The 23,816-nt window shown below is 37.6% G+C and overlaps 1 protein-coding gene across 6 annotated transcripts in view; it reads left to right on the top strand.

The window, feature by feature from the left end:
- Nucleotides 1-23,816, top strand: part of WDR64 (WD repeat domain 64) — a 155,183-nt gene that overhangs the window by 21,912 nt on the left and 109,455 nt on the right. For 3 of the 6 annotated variants that reach the window (XM_078357246.1, XM_035280965.3, XM_008985742.5), the window contains 6 exons: nucleotides 6,465-6,567; nucleotides 9,372-9,475; nucleotides 12,946-12,975; nucleotides 14,310-14,420; nucleotides 17,527-17,741; nucleotides 21,164-21,298. In XM_078357246.1, the coding sequence (XP_078213372.1) occupies nucleotides 12,946-12,975; nucleotides 14,310-14,420; nucleotides 17,527-17,741; nucleotides 21,164-21,298 (491 nt within the window). In that variant the 5' untranslated portion in view covers nucleotides 6,465-6,567; nucleotides 9,372-9,475. The remainder of the gene's footprint in view (nucleotides 1-6,464; nucleotides 6,568-9,371; nucleotides 9,476-12,945; nucleotides 12,976-14,309; nucleotides 14,421-17,526; nucleotides 17,742-21,163; nucleotides 21,299-23,816) is intronic. The other 3 variants (XM_078357245.1, XM_078357244.1, XM_035280966.3) reach the window with 1 other exon arrangement.

Here is a 23,816-nt window from a genome sequence, read left to right as displayed (position 1 = left end):
TTTGATGCAAGGGCACTTGGAGAATTTGAAATTCATAGAATAATGAAATCTTGCAACTCACCCAAACATTATCTAGACCTACTCCTTCAATTTATAATGAAAAAATTTAATGTAAGTAGATCAAAAGAAATATGACTGCCTTAAGTTTCTAAAGCTAATTAATGGAAGAGTCTGGTGCAAACACAGTCTTCTTTTCTTACAATGCCATTTCAGTCTGGGTGTCCACTGCGCAACTTATAAACACATTTTTTAAGGAGCATACTACAAATTAATTCAAAGAAGAGGCATACAGCACCACATGGGATGCCTATAATTGTGTTCCCTCCCAAAAGTGAATTTAAAGTGAATTATTAAAAATCTAAAATTATATTTGCTAACTTCAAAAATGTTAAAAGAATGTTCCAGAATAGGTTAAAAAATAAGCTGCATGCAGGTTTTTATTTTCTTCTATTGGCTTTTTATTTTCTCCATATGTTCTACAATGAACATATGTTCCTTATATAATCAGATAAAAATGAAGTTAAAATATGAATCACTTAAAGTCTGGAGCAAGACTTTTAAATAGCATAGTTAAAATAAAACTAACACTCTAATAGTCATAATTTATATATAAGTGATAAAATACTCAAATCTTGTCACAGGCACAATTACTACACTGGGACTGAAAAGGTTGAGAGAGAGATTTGAGATCCTAGAGGCTATGGCTCATCATAGGAGAAAGGGGTATTTGCTGGTCTTTAACAACATTTTTGCTTGAAACATTTTCTTTTGAAATGTAAAACTTTGACTGTTGCTTCTGAAGGAGTTTATCTGGTATATCTAAATTTTTCTGAAAAAAATCTAGTAATTTGATATTTTTAGTATCCTTTGGAAGTTATTTTTTGGTGAGCATTGTAATATTGTGTTAGTTACAAGGGAAAGCAGCAAAATTTATTATTTTCATGAGAGCATATGTCCACATTCTGCCATCTATCTACATGTAGATGTGCTGATAAAATATATGCATGATAAAATGCATAGCTGATGTGTTATTTGGGTAAGTAAAAAAAGTGCTTACTGGGCAGTTTTAAATTAGCAAGGAGGATACTTGAATTCTGTTTCCTGTACTGTCTCTGGAAAGGTTAGGAATTGTAATTACTCAAATGTTCACATTGATTAAGCTCCTACCTGGCACTTGGTGCATTCTAAGTACTTGCTAATCTTTCTCATTACTGAGTAATCTAATCATACACTTCCTCATTTAATCCTTATAACAGGGCATAACATGGGGATTATTATTGATTATCCTTATTTTACACGTTGGAAAGATTCAAGTACAGAGAAATTAAGAAGGTTGCTTGAGGTCACGTGACTAGTAGACAGTACAACCAAGATTTGGACCCATGACCAATTCCTAAAGCACTTTATACTGCCTTGCATAGGACATTGCTCCTGAATTTCTTCTCACATCTGTTCTTAGACACTTGACACCTTGGCACTATCTCCACAAAAATTAAAGTTAAATGACTGTCTGTAAACTGCACTTTAAGTATGGGTATCATTGATCTATGTGACATAATTTCAAATTAGATGACAGCATATGTGGTGTGGAATTCTCCCACCTCTGATAAACATTGGAATTCATTAATGTAGAAACAAAGAATCATCACCGTTATCATTACACATTATCTGAAAATTATTATTTCACACTATTCTCTGAGGTTAAATTTGCTGGCAACATTTATCAATTGTCTACTTTGCATAAGTAATTTAAATTGTACCAAGTTTTGTTTCTAAAACAAGGGTGTTGGTGGAATTCTGAAGGTGCCCCTCTTCCCCAAGATTCCTGTCTCCTGTTTATTCCATCAAACATGAACATAGGCACTGCTGGAAAGGAGATATGCAGATGGAATTAAGGTACTAATCTGTAGGAATTCACTCAGGCTGCTGGCAAAAATATTAAGGGAAAAATAGTAGAGAAAGTTACAGAATAGTTTCAAACCCTTTTGGAAGACCTAAATGTTTTTTCATATTTTCAGTAGAAGTTTTGGAGGAAAGCAGCCGAAATCCCCTTATGTTTAGTTAATATATAAAGCAAATAGCTAGGGTATGTGGGGGAGTTTACTTAGCTAACTTGTTTACTCATGTGGTCTTAAAATGAAGCTTTTAGCCTTATGGCCCTCATGGTGGGAGGTTAACCAGAGTTATTATTAACTAATGGTGTTTACTTTGGGCATCAGAACCTGGCCTTTAATCTTTCTCTATGAGTGTGTTGACTTAAAGCCTCTGTTATTAAATCTATACTGAATACATGGTGAAGAGGTGAGCTAATGAGTGTCATGTAGCTGCGATCTCTCTCTGTGAGAGGCTCATGACCCCTCAGCCCACTTGTTCACTGTATTCTGTGTGTGAGTGCATTTATTCATCCATTGTGCAGCTGTGGTCTCTGGGACGGACCCTGGCAAATGGTGACCCCAACATGATGGCCAACATGGGATGACCCCAACACTAATCACTTAACCTTAATATGAGAAAATCATCCTGGAGTATCTAGATGGGTCTAAACTAATCAGATGAGTCCTTAGAAACAGAAGAGGAAGATGGAAGAGAGATTCCAAGCACGAGGAGCACTTGAAGTTCCATTGCTGTTGCTGAGATGTAGGGGCCCATGTACTAGGACTGGATAGAGACCTCTAGGAGCTAAGGGCAGCACTAGCTCACAGCCAGCCCAGAGCAGGACTTCAGACCAACAATCCCAATGCACTTGGAGGTAGATTCTTTCCTCAAGGTCTCCAGCAAAGAATACATCTCTACTGACACCCTCATTTTAGAAAAATAAGAACCGTACTGGACTTCTGACCTATTGAACTAAGAGCCAATGAGCTGAAACCATTGTTGTTTTCAATTTCTACTGTTGTGGTCATTTGTTTTGGCAGCAGTCGAAAACCAATTCATAGAGGAAAGTGTTGAAGTTCAATAAGAGTATGCCTGCTGTTATAACCAAGAGAAAACAAAATGTAAGGAGGTGCAGCACTTGGAAGCTAGAGAAGACGAAAGCAAAAATAGGATAACTATTACTATATTATCTGTAAGTTACTTTGAAAGGCATTTTTGTGTTTTTATTTTTAAGATGGGAGAGATTTGCACTTGTCTGAATGCTGAAAGGAAAAGTCAGTAATAAGAAAGATGTTGAAGATTCTGGGGAAGGTAAAAGAAGACAGTCTCTGAAGAGATGGAAGGGAATGGGAGGCAGACAGCAGGTGGAGGGATTAGCACTGGGAAAAGAGAAGGAAGGAGGAAAGGAAGGGAGGGAGGGAGGGAAGGAGGGAGGGAGAAGGGAATGAAGGAAGGCTTCAGTACTAGGTCGGTTTGGAGCTACAGCGGCAAGAAGCTGAGGAAGCTCTTGTCTGGTGGCTTCTGCTATCATCTGAAGCAGTAGGCAAGGTCAGCTGCTGAGGGACAAGGAGGTGGAGTCATATATTTGATGAGAGCAGAAGAGTTTGACATTCTTTCTTTTGACAATTGAAGATTTCACTTAGGGAAACATGGGATGATGGCTGGGTGGCACCAAAGCCCCAAAAAGTTAGAGCTCGAGAATGATTGGTGGCCCCATCCATGGGGCTGGGAGATTTTCTCTATGGAGTGATCACTCACAGTAGTGTGGGTGCAAGGAATAAAGAACATTCCACCCAGTAGTGGCATTTCTTGCCTGGCCAATGCAGTGGTGTGAAGGGATGGAGGATCGTGGAAATGTATGATTGAGGTGACAGACCAACAATTCTAAACTGGGTAAGAAAGGAAACAGGAACCACAGGGAAATGACAGGTTAGGAGGGAATTTCGCTCTCAGGGTCTGACTGTCTGTAGAAGTCATATAACTTTCCCAGCAAAGTTTCATACACAATCAATTTATCGAATTTAGCCCACCTGACTAATCTTATCAGAGAAAAGAAACTTGTCCATAAATGGATTGATGGTTTTAAAATACTACGCTTAAAGACAGCCTACTGTTCTCATTAGTGGTTGTGGTCTAGATATAACTTATCATTTATTTTTCTCTCTCCCATGAGGCCTTCTCAATGTAGGCTTTCCAGTGATAACTATAGTTAATGTTTTAAAACTATTACTATATGCCAGGCATGGTATAAAATGCTCATTTTGACATGACATAATGATAGACATCAAGATATACATAATGATATACGTTATATCATTTAAACCTCAATAAAACAAACAAAAACAAAATTCAGAAGTTTGTTCTTTTAGTCTACTGATGAGGAAGTTAAAACTTCAGAAGGTGAAGGTATTTTTTCAAGTATCAATTCATTGTACAGTCTGAACCCTGACACTAGACCATCTGACTCAACAGCTTTGAGTAAAGGGGTGTAAAGAGTTCAAATGCCATAAAGGGGTGTTAAGAGTTCAAATGATACAGGCTAAGGTACAGATAGATACATGATTGTTACCTGAATAATGAGTCAATAAATGATGCCAAACACTGCAGTAACAAAACCTTACTGTCCACTCCAACATAGATCTATTAACTTTCCTTTCATTTTCTCAGTCCTTCAGAGGGAATTAGATGTCTAACCTAGAGTTTTTGTATCCATAAAAAATGAATGGTGATTTCTGAGGAGATAATAAGTTAAGTTTTTATTGAGTGTTAATTTTGCTGGTGGGAAAATACAAGAAAGTCTCGATGAGCCTGATTTTCCCACAGAATGGTATCTAACTGGGGGATAATTGGGACAATTGTATGTTGGGAGGTTTGAGCGTGGGGAATATAAATGAAGAAGTGGTAACATTTGTGAAACACCTGATGACGGGATGTATATTAAAATGTTAATGAAATGCGAAGCCATCATCCAGCATCTAAATAAATATTGTTAAAACAAACTGGCATATTGCTGCTTTTGATTTATTTCCAATCCAGTTATTTAGTCACTGGTTCCTTTAAATTCAAAGTATGATCTCTCATGAAAAGCTTCTTAGAAATGCAGATTCTCAGACCCCGCCCCAGACCTACTAAAGCCAAATTTGCATTTTACGAGATTCCTGTGTGGTTAGTGTGCACACCGATATTTCAAAAGAACTCCTCAGTTCATTTTGTGCATTCAACTTTATGAGAAATACTAATATACTAATTATATGACTTTAATTATAAGCATTTTATTAATTAAAAGTGTAAATACATATTTATTTTTAAGTTCTCTCATTAATTTACAAGAATTTTATTTCTATTGGTTAATTAATAAGACAATTGAAGAAAAGCTATCTTATTTTCTTCATTTTTCAGAGTTATATAATTCCACAGTTTACAAATAAGAGCTCTTCTTCAGGATTTTTTTTTCATAGTAATTTATACTCATGCAATGCCTAGAGAGTAGGATTTGGAAACTTAAATAAAGAAATTCTTAAATTCCCACCAACAAGGATTAAAAACTCCCCCTAACAAGGATTAAAAAAAAAAATCTAGTCCTGAAAAATCCATGGAAAATGGTTAAGATAGTCATCTGAGAGTGGTCAAACTCAGTGTCCAAGTTGTTAGCTGGGGCCCTGCATGATGAAGACAGACAGACAGACAACAGCTCCAAATAGACCTGTCAGTCTGAGGGTCAGTTCTATTGAAAAGAAAAATCAGTAACTGCTCAAAAATCATGCATTATCAGTATACAGTTTGTTGACTATATTAAACCAGGGGTCCCCAGCCCCACCGGTTCCATGGCCTGTTAGGAACTGGGCCACACAGCAGGAGGTGATCAGTGGGTGAGTGAGCATCACTGCCTAAGCTCTGCCTCCTCTCAAATTAGCAGTGGCATTGATTCTCACAAAAGTGTGAACCCTGTTGTGAACTGTGCATGTGAGGGATCTAACATTGTGTGCTTCTTATGAAAATCTAATGCCTGATGATCTGAGGTGGAACAGTTTTATCCTGAAACCATCCCCCGCCTTGCTCCATGGAAAAGTGTCTTCTGGCTGGGCGTTGTGGCTCACCTATAATCCCAGAACTTTGGGAGGCCAGGGTGAGTGGATCACAAGGTCAGGAGTTCAAGACCAGCCTGGCCAATAAGATGAAACCCCTTCGCTAATATAAATAAATAAATAAGCCAGGCTTAGTGGCAAGCACCTGTAATCCCAGCTACTTGGGAGGCTGAGGCAGGAGGATCGCTTGAATTTGCGAAGTGGAGATTGCAGTGAGCCGAGGTCACACCATTGCACTCCAGACTAGGTGGCGGAGCAAGACTAGTCTCAAAAAAAAAAAAAAACAAGTGAAGTGTCTTCCATGAAACTGGTGCCCGGTGTCAAAAAGTTTGGGGATTGCTGTATTAAACTGTCTCCTGGTATAGGGAATCTCCTGACATTCAGAAAGCAAGGTGTTGACTGTAAATAGAAATTAGACTTTAAATTCAGCCAACACGAAATCTGTTACTTTAGAGCCAATTCTGAGACATGGTGCATATTTACATGTGCTGTTTGCAATTTCAGATCTTCGGATACTTCTCCTCTGAAGAAGATCCTATTGCTTCCCAGCTGGATGAAGAAAATTTGGTTTTCTTTGTGTCTAGAAAACAGCGAATTTTCATTTCAGGTGACATTTTAATTTTCCCTTCCAAATTAGTATGAGTTTTAATATTTTTCTCAAGAATAAATATTGGGACTATGTGTTTCCATAGAAAATTCTGGCTGGCGCGGTGGCTCAAGCCTATAATCCCAGCACTTTGGGAGGCCGAGGTGGGTGGTCAACTTGGTGAAACCCCGTCTCTACTGAAAATTACAAAAAATTAGCTGGGCATGGTGGCACGTGCCTGTAATCCCAGCTACTCAGGAGGCTGAGGCAGGAGAATTGCCTGAACCCAGGGGGCGGAGGTTGTGGTGAGCTGAGATCGCACCATTGCACTCCAGCCTGGGTAACAAGAGCGAAACTCCGTTTAAAAAAAAAAAAAAAAGAAAATTCCATAGAATTTTCATTTTATGTATTTGTTCATTACTTTATCACTGGGTATGGGGGATGGTGAGAGTTTCATATGCAGTATCGTAAGAAACTCTACTACTGTTGAAATGGAAATATAATTACTTTGAAGGACACTAAGTAGGGAATGTGATAGGAGAGCATTCACCTTTTCATGAAAAGGCTCAGACTTCCAGTGTAACCCCCTGCAATGACATCACAAGAATGCATGCTCCAGTAAAACGAGTCACGTTTCTGTTGAAGTATTCTTAAAATTAGGTGAGTTTTCACTCAGTGTGACTCTTCCTCTCACTCTCATCTACCTGCGACTATATTAAAGAAGTTTCACCTGACGTCTCTTGAGAGTTTGAGACAGTTATGGAGGGCGTTGTTCCGGTTTGGGAATGCTCCAATGTACATGTTCTTCATTTTCAATTTTGAGCCTGGGACCCAGGAACTCCCATTCCTCTCCCCTCTTAACACCTTGGGTTTTCTTCTCCTTCTTCCCTCCATGGTGGGAGGAGGTCAGGAAGAAGAAAGACAAACCTTCAAACCTACTCCTGCCTTCCAGCATTTCATCCCATATTCTGAGATGAAGGTCACATCTGATGTTTCTTAAAAAATAGTACCTGGAAGCTGGGCATGGTGGCTTATGCCTGTAATCCTGGCACCTTGGGAGGCTGAAGTGACTGGATCACCTGAGGTCAGTAGTTCAAGACCAGCCTGGCCAACATGGTGAAACCCTGTCTCTACTAAAAATACAAAAATTAGCCAGCCATGGTGGCATACACCTGTAGTCCCAGCTACTCAGGAGGCTGAGGCAGTATAATCGCTTGAACCCCGGAGGTGGGGGTTGCAGTGAGCTGAGATGGTGCCACTGCACTCCAGCCTGACGACAGAGCAAGACTCTGTCTCAAACAAAGCACCTGGAATGTTTTGTGAGCCAAACCTACCTTCATCCTTGACTCTTCCTTAGCCCAGGCTGGAGTGCAATGGCACAATCTCAGCTCACTGCAACCTCTGCCTCCCGGATTCAAGTGATTCTCCTACCTCAGCCTCCCAAGTAGCTGGGATTACAGGCATGTGCTAACACACCTGGCTAATTTTGGTTTAGTAGAGTCAGGATTTCTCCATGTTGATCACGCTGGTCTCAAACTCCCGACCTCAGGTGATCCATCCCCCTTGGCCTCCCAAAGTGCTGAGATTACAGGTGTGAGCCACTGTGCCCGACCTCTCCATATTTTTTTAAATTACTGACCACAAAGAAGCCTCTTTAGACTTTTTGTTCCTAATTGCCTTCTCCTCTGCCTTATCCTGCCCCATGCCATTTTAATAACTCAGGCATTAATTATTAAGTGTATCCAATTATAAACCACATGCATATCTGTGCTTTTTGCACAAAAAGAGTAAAATGTATTTACGTTCCCTCCAAGCCCTAATTTGTGGGGCAATATCTTCTCTGCTGAGATACACGGATGAGGGTGGTAATACTAGAGTATCACACCTGCTCACTTGCCTTTCTTTCCTGAGAGTTTGCTGTTGGAAAAACGAAATGCCCTGAAAGAAATTCTATATATATGGCTTTATCATTCAGTACATGGGCATCGAAACATGAAAGTGTCTAGTTAGTCTTTTTTTCAAAATGCACAAAGTTTGAAAAACAAAAGCCTTAATCACAGCCCTGGTTTCATTCTTTTATACTGAAAAGCCTGAGGTAGTATTAAGTTTTTATTATGTGTAAACCACAATGGTGAGAGTTCAAAGAAAGGATTCCTAAGAGATGCGAAATAGCTCAAAAAAGAAATGATTCCAAACAATGCTTAGAAAATGTGTTCTCTGTGGAATCTGCACATGCACGTGTATGTGGGGGTGGGGATTGGGGGTGTGTCTTGCATGTTTTCTGGGAATTAATGCACCACATTTAGTTGGAAAGCCCTATATATTCAAATTAGTATCTCTGAGGATCATTAACACATAATGGTTGCTGGGTTTTTTGGTTTTATTCTACTTTAATTTTTAAGTAATTTGGGGCTTTCTAGCAATAAAAAATGCTTGCCATTTATTTTATTTTATTTTTGAGACAAAGTCTCGCTCTGTCATCCAGGTTGGAGTGCAGTGGTGCAATCACAACTCACTGCACCCTCAACCTCCTGGGCTGCAGAGATCCTCCCACCTCAGCGTCCCGAGGAGCTAAGGCTACAGGCATGATCCACCACACTCAGCTGATTTTGTGTTTTTGGTGGAGATGATTTTCTCATGCTGCCCAAGCTGGTCTTGAACTCCTGGACTTGAGCACTCCACCTGCCTGGGCCTCCCAAAATGCTGGGATTACAGGTGTGAGCCACTTGTACCTGGCCACATCATTTTTTTTTAAAACAAACCTAGCAAATGAGGTTCAGCATGTTTACTGCTGAAAGTTGAAATGAATATTATGCTGTTGACAGGTAGTAGAAGACGAGATGTTATTAAGAGCATTGTCAAGGTACCTCACCTGGATTTACTAATAACAGCTACTCAGAAAGGAACGATAACAGTCTTTAATAACCAGGTAATTTCTTTTTTTAACTGAAGGACTCATTTTACAATAACCAGATAATTTAAAAGCTTGAATTTCTCCCTCTCTCCCTCCTTCTCTCCCTCTCTCCCTTCCTCCCTCCCTCCTTCTATCCCTCCCTCCCTCCTTCCCTTCCTTCTTTCCTTCTTTCCTTTTTCTTTCCTTCCTTTTTTTCTCTTCCTTTTTTCTTTCCTTTTTTTCTCTTCCTTTCTTCCTTCCTTCCTTCCTTCTTCCCTCCCTCCCTCCCTCCCTCCTTCCTTTCTCTCTTTTGGTTTGTCTCTGCATTATGCATATGTATCAGATATAGCAAAAACCATAAATTATATTTCACAGTTATTCAAAAAAAAAACCCAAATATGTAGTAGTGAGAAGATTGCTGTGCCCTGTGGCAATTCTTTGAGGTTGGTGACTGCATTTGACATTGTTCCTCAAGGTGTGACATTGAACCATGTGGCATCAACACAATTAAAAGATGATCCTGGACAATATCTCAGTTAAAATCAGAAGGACAAGCCAAGTGATTAATAAAAGGTTCCATTAGGAACTTTGGACTTGAAATAAAAATAAATTGCTCAAATTCTAGCCCCGCTGTTTTACTAGCTATGTCATTAAGTAGGGAACTTAGTGAGCCACTTATGTCTCTCACATCTGTTTTTTACATCTGTAGAATGAGGACAATAAAACCTGTCCTTCCTCAAAGGATTGTAGTGAAGGTCAAATGAGATAACGAGTGTAGAAGCCCTTTATGAACAATAGATCCCTACATGAATATAAGGCTTTGCTATTATCAATGTCATTTATAGATCTGTAAGTTTTGGACTTTCACCTTAATGGAGTCTGTTACAATATACCCTACTAATATTTTGCTATGAAAATAAAAGGTGAATCTTTGACATTAATTATTTTTTAAAATCCTAATGATTAGTTCATTTCCAACTAGATATGAGCTTTATACAAGTAAAATATATTTGAAATAATCATTATGTGGTTAAAATTTTCATCATAATTCAGTAATCTCCAGCTCAGGGAATCTTTCGGAAGTTGAAGCCACTGGCAGCCAGATTCTGTCCGAGGAGGGGCTATGTGGGCGCTGGAGGTGGTGCAGTGGGGGATTCAGAGTGTGGGCATGGAGTCTGGGCTCCAGCCTTGCACTAATACTTATAGCTGTGTGTGTTATTAAATACCTGCATGCCCTGATTCCTCATCCAGAATCATAGACCTTCCCTCTTGCCATTTAAGTGAGTTAATACTCACGAAGTACTTAGCATCATTAGAGTTCCTCAGTAAATGTTGACAATTACTATAACGAACAAATAATGTGAAAACAGAAATGAATTTGACTCAATTAAATATAAGCACCTTCTCCATCTTTTTCTTTTGGTGCATTATTTCTCTTTTCTTTTGTTACCTTTATTATCACAAAAACAGAACTAAGATAGTATCTAAGAAATAATAGGAGAAGGAAAATAGTTATGTCCATACTAAAATATTCAGTATGATGTGAAAAAGTCAGGTGACATTACCACATTTCCAGAGTTGCTTTACAAACATGCACATACACACATACACACAAAAGCTTACAGATGGGCACATGTATACTCATCATGTGCAAACACTCAGATTTTTTTTTTTTTTGAGAGGGTATCTCACTCTGTTGCCCAGGCTGGAGTGCAGTGGCACAGTCTCACCTCACCACAACCTCTGCCTCCCGGGTTCAAGCATTCTTCTGCCTCAGCCTCCCAAATAGCTAGGATTACAGGTGTGTACCACCACACCTGGCTAATTTTTTTCATTTTTAGGTAGAGACAGGGTTTCACTGTGTTAGCCAGGCTGATCTTGATCTCCTGACCTGGTGATCCACCTGCCTTTGCCTCCCAAAGTACCAGGATTACAGATGTGAACCACCACACCCGGCCACATATTTGTTTTATAAGATAATGTAACTGGAGGGAAAGATGGCTAATATGGTTTTGTTTTGTTTCTGTTTTTTTTTTTTTTTTTTTAGAAATAGGGTCTTGCTGTGTTGCTCAGGTTAGTCTTGAACTCGTGGTCTCAAGCCATGGCCTCCACCTCACAGCCTCCCAAATTGCTGAGATTATGGGAGTGAGCCATGCCCAGCCCAAAAATTAATTTCAAAAAATTGTTTTTATTAATAGTTAATTAATAACTAATCTTTAAAAATTAATTAAGATTTGATACACCAGGAATAAATATTATTTTGATTGTTGCAAGCCTTACAAATATGACACATCGTGTGAAAAAAAGTTAAGCTGGAAGTGTAGGTCACGGGAGTAATTTATTAAAAGGTAGCCATTAACAACTCAATATATCTTGGATTAATTCATAATTTAGGCTTTATCTGAAGTACAGTAAATGCAGTTAAGGATTTTCTTGGTGATATAATGTTATTAATAAAAAGCTTACCAAAGTAAGATATTAAACATTTAAAATATATCTTTAAGGATTATGAAACTTTTAAAGAAGCTGAGAGGACTTTAAAGAGGTGACTTCCATTAAAGATATATAAAGAGAAGCAGAAACCGCAGGTGTTCTGTTCTGCGACTCACCAGTTTTCTTACAGCTATGTATTTTTGCCATCTAGAAGTAAGCCCCAGGTTAGAAGAGCCTTTTTGAACTCTTCAGATGAAAGGCAGTCTGTGGGTAGCCATGACTAACAGCTGTAGTGATCTCTCTGATCTGCTTTTTCTGTTTCACTTAATCCATTTCTTCTGGGCCGCTGTTTCGTCCATATTTCTCAAGGCCATCTGAGTATATAAAAGAAACAAGGTCATTGAAATAGTTCAGCTACTTGCCTTCATCTTGGGAGCAATTTCCATGCCACAAGAGTATGAAAGGCTTCTCATATACACACTAGCTCTCCCCGTATGGGATAAATCTATGATTCTTAACTGGTGTAGTACCCATGGCATGATATTCACTCATAGGTGCTTATTGAACAAAAGAGGAGACCCACTGGGTAGAATGTTCTTTCAAGTCTCTCAACTTGGAGAGATAACTTCAAACGACCCAATGGTAGTTTTTCTCCATCACTCTATTAAATATTAATCTATTTAGCATTCATGTGACTACTCTTGCCATTGCTGTTACTATTATTTTGCATTCCTATTTTTTAGCATCCAGTGTTGCTCCAAACAACTAAAAACATGTGATGTAGTTTTGCATACAGAAGGAAGAAAATGATTAGTAAAGTGTAAGACTCTTAACAGCACAGTCATCAGGTTTAACAATGAGCCACAGGGGTACAAGCCTTGCTTACAGCGAACAGTGTGCATTATTCCACAGAGCCAGATGCTTCAGGAGAAGGAGAAACAGGGAGGAGACTTACGGAGGGTAGAATGACAACTGAGATTAAACCAAGAAGATTTGTGTTGTTTTAGAGTCAGCGTTCTCATCTTTAATGATAGTGCCAACTAGATTTCATTATTCTCTTCCTTTGTTCATAGATGAGAGTTCAGACCAGCACCAATGTTACAGTAAGTACATTTTAAAAATTCCTAATTAAGTCAAAGTTAGGGCTATGATGATGGTTCCTTCACAGTTAATTAAAATCTCAATGAAGTACTGAATAGGCTCTGGGTATATGTGTCATAGATCATAAATTTATGTTTACTGACTAGGATCAAAACTAAGCCTTGAGCAACAGAAAAGAGGACCCAGGTCTTGCTTTCTGGAGTTACACTGACTGCAGAGAATTGCTTGGAAACTAGTTACTCCTTGGAAGCTTCGATTGAAAAGCTTCTGGGTTTTTCTGAGCATCTGCTATCAGAGAATGTAAAGAATGGACATAACCCAAGCTGTAAGAACAAGGAGGTAGCCCATGGAAATAATTTGACAATATTTTTATTTTAAACTTGAAAACATCATTAAAAGTTTGAGTACAATTTTGAAATTTATTTAATCCACATCACTAATCGGAATAGTAATTGCAGCAGATGTTGTAAAGCTACAGTGACTTGCTTGCAGACTCTCATGCAGATTTATGAGAGCCGGGAGAATGCTGGACTTTTTCATTGCTTACAGGCACAGAATAACCTGCACTACAAATCAGGGTGCCATGCTGCCTGGCAAAGGACTCTGGATTCTCTGTGAAAGCCTCTGAACCTCCATTTCTTAAACCGAAAACACACACACACGCACACGCACACGCGCACACACACACATGCACACACGCGCGCACACACATGCACACACACGCGCGCACACACACACGCACGCACACACACACTGGAATTTCTAACAGGTTTTACAGAAGGTTGGAGGTCATGCCTGAAATGCATGCAGCACTCATAAATGGAAGCTTCTGTTTCTGATCTGCAGTGTGTTGTTGATATTACCAATCCTAACCATGCCAGGTTGGTGTCTTTAGGACATAAGAAATTCCCCTTGGTCTCCACTTATCATGGACCAGGTAGTTACTAAGGTCTTTGTTTTTTAGCATGGGGACAGGGCTGGAGAGCTCACTTGATCAGTGCCCTAAGTCTATGTCCTTCTTCCCAAGGGAAGAAGTGGTCTCATAGTGGTGAATCGTGCACAAAGATGCTTCACCAACTGCTGTTTGCTTCCAAGGAGCAATCTTATTGCTAACTGAATTGTTCTCCAGCTGATGGTACTGAGAAACTCAGGGTAAGGGTGAAAGGAGAAAAGATGGGAACCTGTACTCTAGACACAGACAGGATGTATTGCAAGGCTTCTCTGTAATAAGACAGCAAAATGGGGTGTTTAGTGTGACTAACCTGCTCTTTGGTAACCATCACCAGGTCACAGAAGGAAATACACTATATCCCCCAATTCTCTGTTTTACTATCAGGACACCTCCTGGATTACAGCATGTGATTACCTCTTGCAGCTGAAACGAATCGTAGCCACAACAGAAAGGACCATTATTGTCTGGGATTACAAAGCTCAAGGGAGCAGCCAGGTATTGTGCCAAGAGATATACTCAAAGAAATGAGATTGTCTTTTCAGTAGTGGTACAATATGAGCAATCTACTTCCTCTATTGAATGTCAGTTTCTTCATCTATAAAATGAGAGAGTTTACACAAGTAATCTCTTAGACCAAGTTCAGCATGTATATTCTGTAATTAATAGGGACTGCTCTTTTCATTTAGTGTATGTTTAGTTCGGGGGGGTGGGTGGGTTGTTTTTGAGAGAGGGTAATTCCTTTCTTCTTTTATACCTGTCTCTGAATCCAAGTCTTATCTTTCTTTGGGTATACTCATGTTATCAAGTTCAAATCTTTTCTCCCAAGTCCAGCTTCATTAGGTAAGAACATCACTAAAGTCAAATGTCTAAGTCTGGCAAAAAAACTTAATGAGGCAGCCCTTCAGTGGCTGAGATGTTGCCACTTAACCAATCTATAGTATTTATTGAGCATTTGCAGACATTTAGAAGTAAGGAATATGTTCTCTGCACTCAAATAAAACTCAGTCTGGAAGTTCCTCATGAATGAACATAATATATAATATGATGATACAGCAAATTATATGGTAAAGAGGAGCAAGTGCAATGGGGACTCAGGGAGGGTGAGATCACTGAGCCCCAAGGTTATTTAAAAATGTCTTCAGGCAGCAGATTGACTTTGAAGGACATGGAGGATTAAGAAATAAATTAACTTCCTTCGTGCCTTGCTTGTTCATAGCCTTGGTAAAAAACTAAGCCTCTTTTGCTATTTGTCCACAATTTTGTAGCCAACTAGAGATGCCAGAACAATTTTAAAGATGTCAGCTTGTTGCTCAGTGTACTTTATTATGTGCTGTGTTATAGACCAGGTTTTATTAATTTCTGAAACTCTGAACTCCAAGATCCTGAACTTTTGATCATAACCTCTTCTTTTAATGCTGTTCTGTTTTCATTCTTGTTTCTCAATCCCATAGAAACCTCTGGTTCCTTGAAAACGTCTTGTTTCAGTCTTCACGCCCCCTCAACTCTTCTCTTTTTCCCTTCTTGCCTATACCCCATGGGGCATCATCCAAGCTGCTCAGCCTCGCCCTTCATTCTCTTCAATCTCTTTGTTTCAACCTGGAGAGATGCTCTAGCCCTCCTCTGCTCCTTCACAGTGGCTAAGCACTGCTGGAATAAACCCAAACAGTGCTGTTTGGCACCATTACAAACTTGTAGTCTGCAGTCTTGTCTGGGTTCTCAGTGGCTTCCATCAATCTCTTTCTGGCCCTAACCAACTCACTGGCCCATTTCTTGTAAGTCATCCACAACTTCAGTATTCTTCTCAGGTTTCTCCCTCTAGAAGATGGACTTGCTCCCTATTTTCCTGCAAAAACTGAGTCTACTATCAGACTTGTCCTCTTTCAAATTCCAGTGCTCTCACCTATGGATTTAACTGGAAACATCCTTACTTTTGTCCCCTTTCTAAAGGCAAAATAACATCCCTGTATTTGACATCTCCTCCCCTCCTGTCTCAGCCAGGACAAGGCTCCACAGCCTCGTCTCTCTCTCTCTCTTTAAAATATTTTTACTTCTATAGGTTTGGTTACATGAGTAAGCTCTTTAGTGGTGATTTATGAGACTTTGGTGCACCTATCTCCCAAGCAGTATATACTGCACCAAATTTGCAGTCTTTTATCCTTTACCCCCCTTCCCACCCCTTCCCTGTGAGTCCCTAAAGTCCATTGTGTCATTGTTTTGCCTTTGCATCCTCCTAGCTTAGCTGTCTCTTATGAGTGAGAACATATGATGTTTTGTTTTCTATTCCTGAGTTACTTTACTTAGAATAATAGTCTACAATCCCTTCCCAGTTGCTGTGAATGCCATTAATTCATTCATTTTTATGGCTGAGTAGCATTCCATTGTATACAAATATATACCATGGTTTCTTTGTCCACTCATTAATTGATGGGCATTTGGGTTGGTTCCACATTTTTGCAATTGTGAATTGTGCTGCTATAAACATGAGTGAGCAAGTATCTTTTACGTATAATGACTTCTTTTCCTCTGGGTAGATACCCAGTAGCGTGATAGCTAGATCAAATGGTAGTCCTACTTTTAGTTCTTTAAGGAATCTTCACGCTGTTTTCCATAGTGGTTGTACTAGTTTACATTCCCACCAGCAGTGCAGAAGTGTTTCCTTTTCACTGCATCCACACCAACATCTATTATTTTTGGTTTTTTTTATTATGGCCTTTGTTGCAGGAGTAAGATGGTATCATATTGTGGTTTTGATTTGCATTTTCCTGATCACTAGTGATGTTGAGCATTTTGTCCATATTTTCGTCAGCCATTTGTATGTCTTCTTCTGAGAATTGTCTATCCATGTCCTTAGTCCACTTTTTGATGAGATTGTTTGTTTTTTTCTTGCTAATTTGTTTGAGTTCCTTATAGATTCTGGATGTTAGTCCTTTGTCCGTTGTATAGATTTTGAAGATTTTCTCCCACTCTGTGGGTTCTGTTTACTCTGCTATTTGTTTTGCTGTGCAAAAGCTCTTTAGTTTAATTAAGTCTCAGCTATTTATCTTTGTTTTGATTGCATTTGCTTTTGAGTTCTTGGTCATGAAATCCTTGCCTAAGCCAATGTACAGAAGGGTTTTTACAATGTTATCTTCTAGAATTTTTGTAGTTTCAGGTCTTAGATTTAAGTCCTTGATCCATCTTGAGTTGATTTTTGCATAAGGTGAGGAATGAGTCTGCAGTCTTGGCTGGGTTCTCAGGGGCTTCCATCAATTTCTTTCTGGCCCTAACCAACTCACTGGCCCATTTCTTTGATATTTTCTTATAAATAAAAAAAAGGACCGTTTACAGTCACACATCAGAAAAATCTCATTACTTATTGGCCCAGGGGTAGGAACTCTACTCCTTTCTCCACAAAACACTCAAAAGAACAACGTTGGGCTCACAGCAAGTATTCAATAACTTTTATTTGGTTAACTGTTTTTTTTTTTCCAAAGTATCTTATCACGATGGGTATATCTACAATAAGAAATATCATAAAGTGAAAGTTTTGTCAAATAATAGGGGAAATATTTATTGAATAGAGCAAAGTAACAATTCATTAAAATCATTTTTCTGTTTCTAGGAAAATTATTTTGTCATAAAGCCAATGGATCACTGCCTCCTCTGTGTGTGTGTGGTGCCTTTAACTGACCAGCTCTGCCGAGATGACATCCTCTTGGGGGATGATGGGGGTTTTGTGAGCAGATTCACAGTCAACAGTGATGACTTTGGACTAAGGCAGGCAAAATCCAAAAGGAAATTACAAAGTCATGTCTTAGATTCAAAGAACTTTAAAAGGTAAGAGTGTCATATGGTTAATTTAATTCTTTTAATAATTATAGATTTTTGCAAGTAAGCTTTATGGGAAAAAGTGAAAATGAGATTTAAATTACAGAAAATAAGAAATCAATAAAAAATTAAAATAATATAAAAAAATAATTATAGTCATTGTTCACACACACACACACACACACACACACACTGAAATGCTTCTGGCCTCAAGAAACTGTTAGTATAATCCCTCCCAATGTAAATGCTATCGACAACTACAACTTATAGGTACTTGAGTAAATCGAAAAGTTAAATGAAAAAGGTAATCATGAAAAAAATCTATAAAAGATATGCGTGACTATTTACTAGCACTTGAATATGGGGAAAATTCTAAATATAAAAGCAATGGAAATTCAAAGAAAAAGTTTGATAGATTTGACTATATATAAAATAAAACCTCTGTACATCAAAAGATAGTATTTAATAAGCAAACTGGAATGGATATTTGTGACAAATATGACAGACAATGGGTTAATTTTTTAATAGGTCCTAGAATTCATTTAAAAGATAATAATCCTCCAGGAGAAAAATGAGCAAAGATCATGAATATATAATTCATCAACATGTGCACACGGTAGAAATGGTCAATAAACATTTCAAAGCGATCGTCAGAAAAAAATGCTAAAAAGTTATTTCCAACTGATAATTATTGTCTTCCTTATAATTGCAATGTCTTTAAAGTTTTTGAGAAAAGTATATATTACTTTTATTAGCAGAAAAACCTAAATCTTATATTAAATGATCTTCCTTTTTTTAATCAAAGAAGTGCAACTTAAAATCAGATACAATTTTTCACTTATAAAATCAGAAATGATTAAAACTGGAGAAGATATTGTGAGCTAGTCATTCTTATATACTGTTGGTGGTAAAAGTGTACATTGGATCCACCTTTCCGGAAAGAATTTGGGAAGCTGCACCAAGTGCCTTCTTAACCATTTATACATTGGGACCTGGTATCCCAATCTTAACAAATGTAAGTATGGTTATAACAGCATTATTTCTAATGGTAAATTATCCAGTGTCCAACAAAAGAGGAATGATTAATCATTTGCATAAATAATTCAGATATGTAAATATATAAGCATAATATAAATGATATATATAATATGTTTATATATAAAATGCATTTTTGTTTGACACCTAAAAATATTCAGGTTTCAAGAATGTTCAATAAATCATAGTGTAACCATATTAGAGAATGTCATACACACATTTAATTATTTTGAAAAATATTTAATAGTATGAAAACTTTATGACATAATGTCAAGTAAAAATTATTTATCTTTCAACATATAAATTTGGGGGGTTAAAAAAATTCTTTAAATTAATTTTTTATGCATATGTGAATCCAGTCTTATAAATGCATATATGTGTGTGTGTGTGTGTATTTCTACTTAGAAAAATATTGAGTATAAATATCCAAAACATTAATAATGATTTCTATAGGACTTCAAAGAGGTGATTTCTAAAATCTTACTTACTTTCTAAATTTTGCACAATTAACATTTTTCCTTTATAGTTAAAGACATTAAAAAATGAATTATACTTTGTTATTATGTAACAAATACTTTATCCCAGAGTTAGGATATGCAATTAAAAGCTCATTACAACTGATACTATTTGGAATTAAGACTAGTCCCATTGCTGGAACCCTAAGAATGATACAATAAAATTAACTGGCTCCATTTCCCATCCTTCACAAAGGAACAGTATTACTTAGTTCCAACAAAGAATTAGACCTGATGGGGGGCTTCCCCAACATGTGCTGTGTTGCCCTATATACTATTAAGCATTTCATTCCAGTTATGCTAGGCCCTTAGAATAGATGCTGAGACATGAATCTTCTTTTTATTAAGATATATGCCACCTGTCAGAAAATTCCATGGCTCATTTTTCAATCCCTGTTTTCATTAGATAGATATGTGAAAAATGAGATTTAGAAATCTGAGGAATTTAAGGAATCTGGGTACAGTTAAGTGAATGCTAATTCACGTTCTTGAGGTTACTAAATCCACGTAGATGATTTAATCATGCTAATGATTGAAAGCATTCAGGACCGCAGTTTATATATAGGCTGAGTGTTGTGGCATTTTCTTACACTAAGAGATCTTCAAACCTGACCAGAATGAAAAGTATTAAGGCGAAAGAGATAATTAAATGTGGAGCTATCATACAAGGTTTCCTGCAGCTGACAGCCATAGAATTCATTCCTGTTGAATGGATGGATGTGGGAATAGTAAATACTGATACGCAAAACATTATACAAATTACAGACAGAAGCAGCCATCAGACACATCTGGCATGAGAATAGAAATATCCCACTCCACTCTCTTTAATATTGTAGAACTTTCATGCTTTGAGCTGTAAACATTTCTATTCCTCAACTAGAATTTAAGCAACTTGGTGACAAGAATTTTACCTTAATCATCCTTGTGTCCTTAGTACCTGGGATGCAGTAGGTGCTCAATGAATTTGAATGAGGAGACAAATAAACCATTAAATATGGGTAAATATAAGACCATGAAGACAAGAATTTTGAGGTGGAGGTTTTGTCCTGTAACCTTAAGCCCCACATTCAAATGTCTTGCGAACGATGGCCAATACTCTGACAAGGAATATGATCGCTATCCCACCCTCAGCTTCGCCAGTGATCTGAGATTACACATTTCCCAGTACTTCAGTTTGAATATTATTAATGGAAAATATAAATATATTTTCAAATGAATTAACTCAAATAAGATATAAAAGAATATGAAACATACTGCTCCATTTGGATGATTAGAATTTTTCTAGTAAAATAAAATTAACAGTGCCATTATTGAATTGGGATTCTTCTAGGTTTTTCTTTTAAGTCTCAATTTACTGCTCAAAATTTGATGAGTCTTTTAAAGTTACTTTTCTATTTTAAATATGCTTGATTATGAATAGTTAAACAGTTAAAAGTGGGCCAGGTGTGACGCCTAACACCTGTAATCCCAGCACTTTAGGAGGCCAAGGCAGGCGGATCACCTGAGGTCAGAAGTTTGAGACCAGCCTAGTCAACATAGTGAAACTGTGTCTCTACTAAAAATACAAAATTAGCTGGGCATGGTAGTGTACACCTGTAATCTCCACTACTTGGGAGGCCGAGGCAAGAGAATTGCTTGAACCCAGGAGACAGAGGTTGCAGTGAGCCGAGATCACACCACTGCACATGCCAGCCTCGGCAACAGAGCAAGACTCTGTCTCAAAAAAAAAAAAAAAAAAAAAAGTGGTATAATGCATAGGCTGTATTCTACATTTGGGTTTAGCACAATTCAGTTAAAGTGCAAATAAACTGCTGAATAAAAACTTACATTATCCATTTGTGTGTCTAACATACGTCTCCCCTGCCTTTTCTTAATCCCCAGTGTTAAAAGGAAGCTACACGATGACTGGGTTATGAAAATTAGATATATCTCAGCTCTAAATGGTTTTGGATCCTGCTCCTTAGACAGTAACCATTCATTAGTTTTGGAATCCTTGATGCGACTGGAGGATAATTTGTAAGTACAGTAATTTATATACATGAATAGTCTGTGAATTTCAGACTTTTTGCAACGATAAAACCATGACAGCTTTGAAACTTTCACACTGGTTTTAAGAAAAATCACACCTTAACTGTTCTGTTTCTTTGGGAAGCTTAATTAGATTTCTCAGGAAGAAACTGAAGTCACTTATGTAAATTTTATTTGTTGTTTATTTCCATCATCTACTGAAACATCTATAACATATTTCAAAATCGAGTTCTGTTGGTAAAACTTCATAATTTTAAAATCATTCTTTCAGGTCAGTTGGCTAACAAAGAGCTTGTGAGCATGTTCTGTAGACCAGTCATCTTGTTTCACGGGTAATATACAAGTTGGCATTCTCATAGAAAAGTGAATTTGAATACTGTCTTATTTTCAATCTGGTTAAATATGTATTAATAACTAGAAAACACTTGTTGTATCTTAACTTGGGGTTTTAAAAAATGCATTGAGATGTATGCTACAACATGAATAAATGTCAAAAACATTAAGCTGAGTAACAGAAGCGAGACAAAAAGACTTCATATTGTATGATTTCATTTGTATGTAATAGGCAAAAAAAAAAAGGCACATTTATAGAGATAGAAGGTACATCAGTGGTTGCCTAGGATTGGTGATAGAAGCCGGGATCCCAAATGGGCACAAGGGGATTTTCTGGGGTGATGAAAACGTTCTAAACTTATTGTGGCGACTGTGGATTATTACACAATTCCCTAAGTTTACTAAAAATTATTGACATGTATTCTTACAATGGGTGAATTTTATGATATGCAAATGTTATGGTATCTATTGAGGTATTATATGCTTTAATAAAGGTGTCTCAGAAAAGTCCATCGAAACTTCTGGCTGACTTCCAGTCTGGCATGTGAAGAGCTTGGAAGTTGTCATTCCATTCTAACAAGTAAAAATATAACAAACTAAAAAGTAAATAATTTTTTAAAGATCGATCAGAAAAGTAAGGTCACAAGGCAGTTTTGTTGCCCCCAAATTGGAGAGATAGAGAGGCAAACATAGAAAATCACAACTTACTGGAGCAGAAATTCAAAAGAGGAACCCCTTGAGTAACCAGCATAGGGCAGGAAAACCTAAACTGTAATTGACAGGTGCTCAGCATGGACAATTTTAAAGAGTTAAAAATTCTAGGGGTGCCCAGTCATAGGGGTCCCTATGTTTTTCTGAGTTTTACTTCCAGGAGTTCAACAGATTCTTACAGTGAGTATCAGTGAAAACTCTTCTCTTGCTTCTGACAGTGGGGAAGGAAAAGGAATCATTCTGAAATATGCCAAAAGATGTTGTTCCTTCCAAGGCCTGCCCTCAGGAGAAACTATGTTATCAGAGCCTAAGCTATTGGAACTTTTATCAGGGAATAACCCACAGAGGGAAGGGAAATATCCACTCTACCCTCTTGTGGCACCTAAGAAGGAGGGTGAGAAAACTGAGAAACACTTGTGAAATTCACAGTTCAGAAACACAGGCTCATCAAAAGAATGAGACTTAATCACAGGATTCACCTTCCCCCACAGCTTACGAACATGTTACTAATGGCCTATTTACAGCAGTTCCCTTTAACCAGTAAATCATGTCCAGCTATCAAGAAAAAAATTACAAGGCATACTAAAAGGCACAAAAGTGATTGTCAGAGTGATCAAAAAATAAGACCTGACTATATGCTGTCCATGAGAAACACACTTTAAATATAAAGATACATATACATTAAAAATTAAAAGATGGAGAAAGGTATACCATGCTAAAACTTATCAAAAAAAGCAGAAGAAGAAATGAAAATTTTATATAGAACAAGTATCAGTGCAAGGAAAATTATCAGGGATAAAGAAGGGCATTACATAATGATAAAGGGGTCAATTCTTAAAGAAGCCATAACAATCCTTAATGCATACGCATCTAACAATAGAGTATCAAAATTAACAAGACAAAAACTAAAACTTGCAAGAGACAGAGCAAGCGTGAGACTCAGATTCAGACATGGCAGGGAGGTTGGAATTATCAGAATGAGAATGTGAAACAACTATAATTAATAGGCCGAGGGCTCTAACAGATAAAACAGACAGCATAAAACAACAGATGGGTGTTGTAAACAGAGATGAAAATTCTAAGAATGAAAAAAGTTCTATAGATAAAAAATACTAACAGAAATGAATAATGCCTTTGATGGACTCCTTAGTAGACTGGACATAGCTGAGGGAAGAATTTATAGAAGCTTCAAACACAGAAAGTAAAGAGGAGAAAAACAACAACAAAAAAAAGCAAAACAAAACAAGATATCCAAAAACTGTGAACAACTATGAAAGGTGTAACATATGTGTGATGACAATACCAGGAGAAAAGGAGAAAGAAAAAGAGGAATATTTGAAGTAGTGACTAAGAATGTCCACAAATCAAAATGAGACAACAAACCCCAGATCCGGCAATGTCAGAAAACACCAAGAAGGATAAATGCCAAGAAATAACTAGACCGAGGCATATCATATTCAAA

Source organism: Callithrix jacchus, chromosome 19 (assembly GCF_049354715.1).
Source record: "Callithrix jacchus isolate 240 chromosome 19, calJac240_pri, whole genome shotgun sequence".
Classification (NCBI taxonomy): Eukaryota; Metazoa; Chordata; class Mammalia; order Primates; family Cebidae; genus Callithrix; species Callithrix jacchus.
Note: the sequence above shows the minus strand (reverse complement) of the source record. Positions and strands in the feature narration are given on the sequence as shown.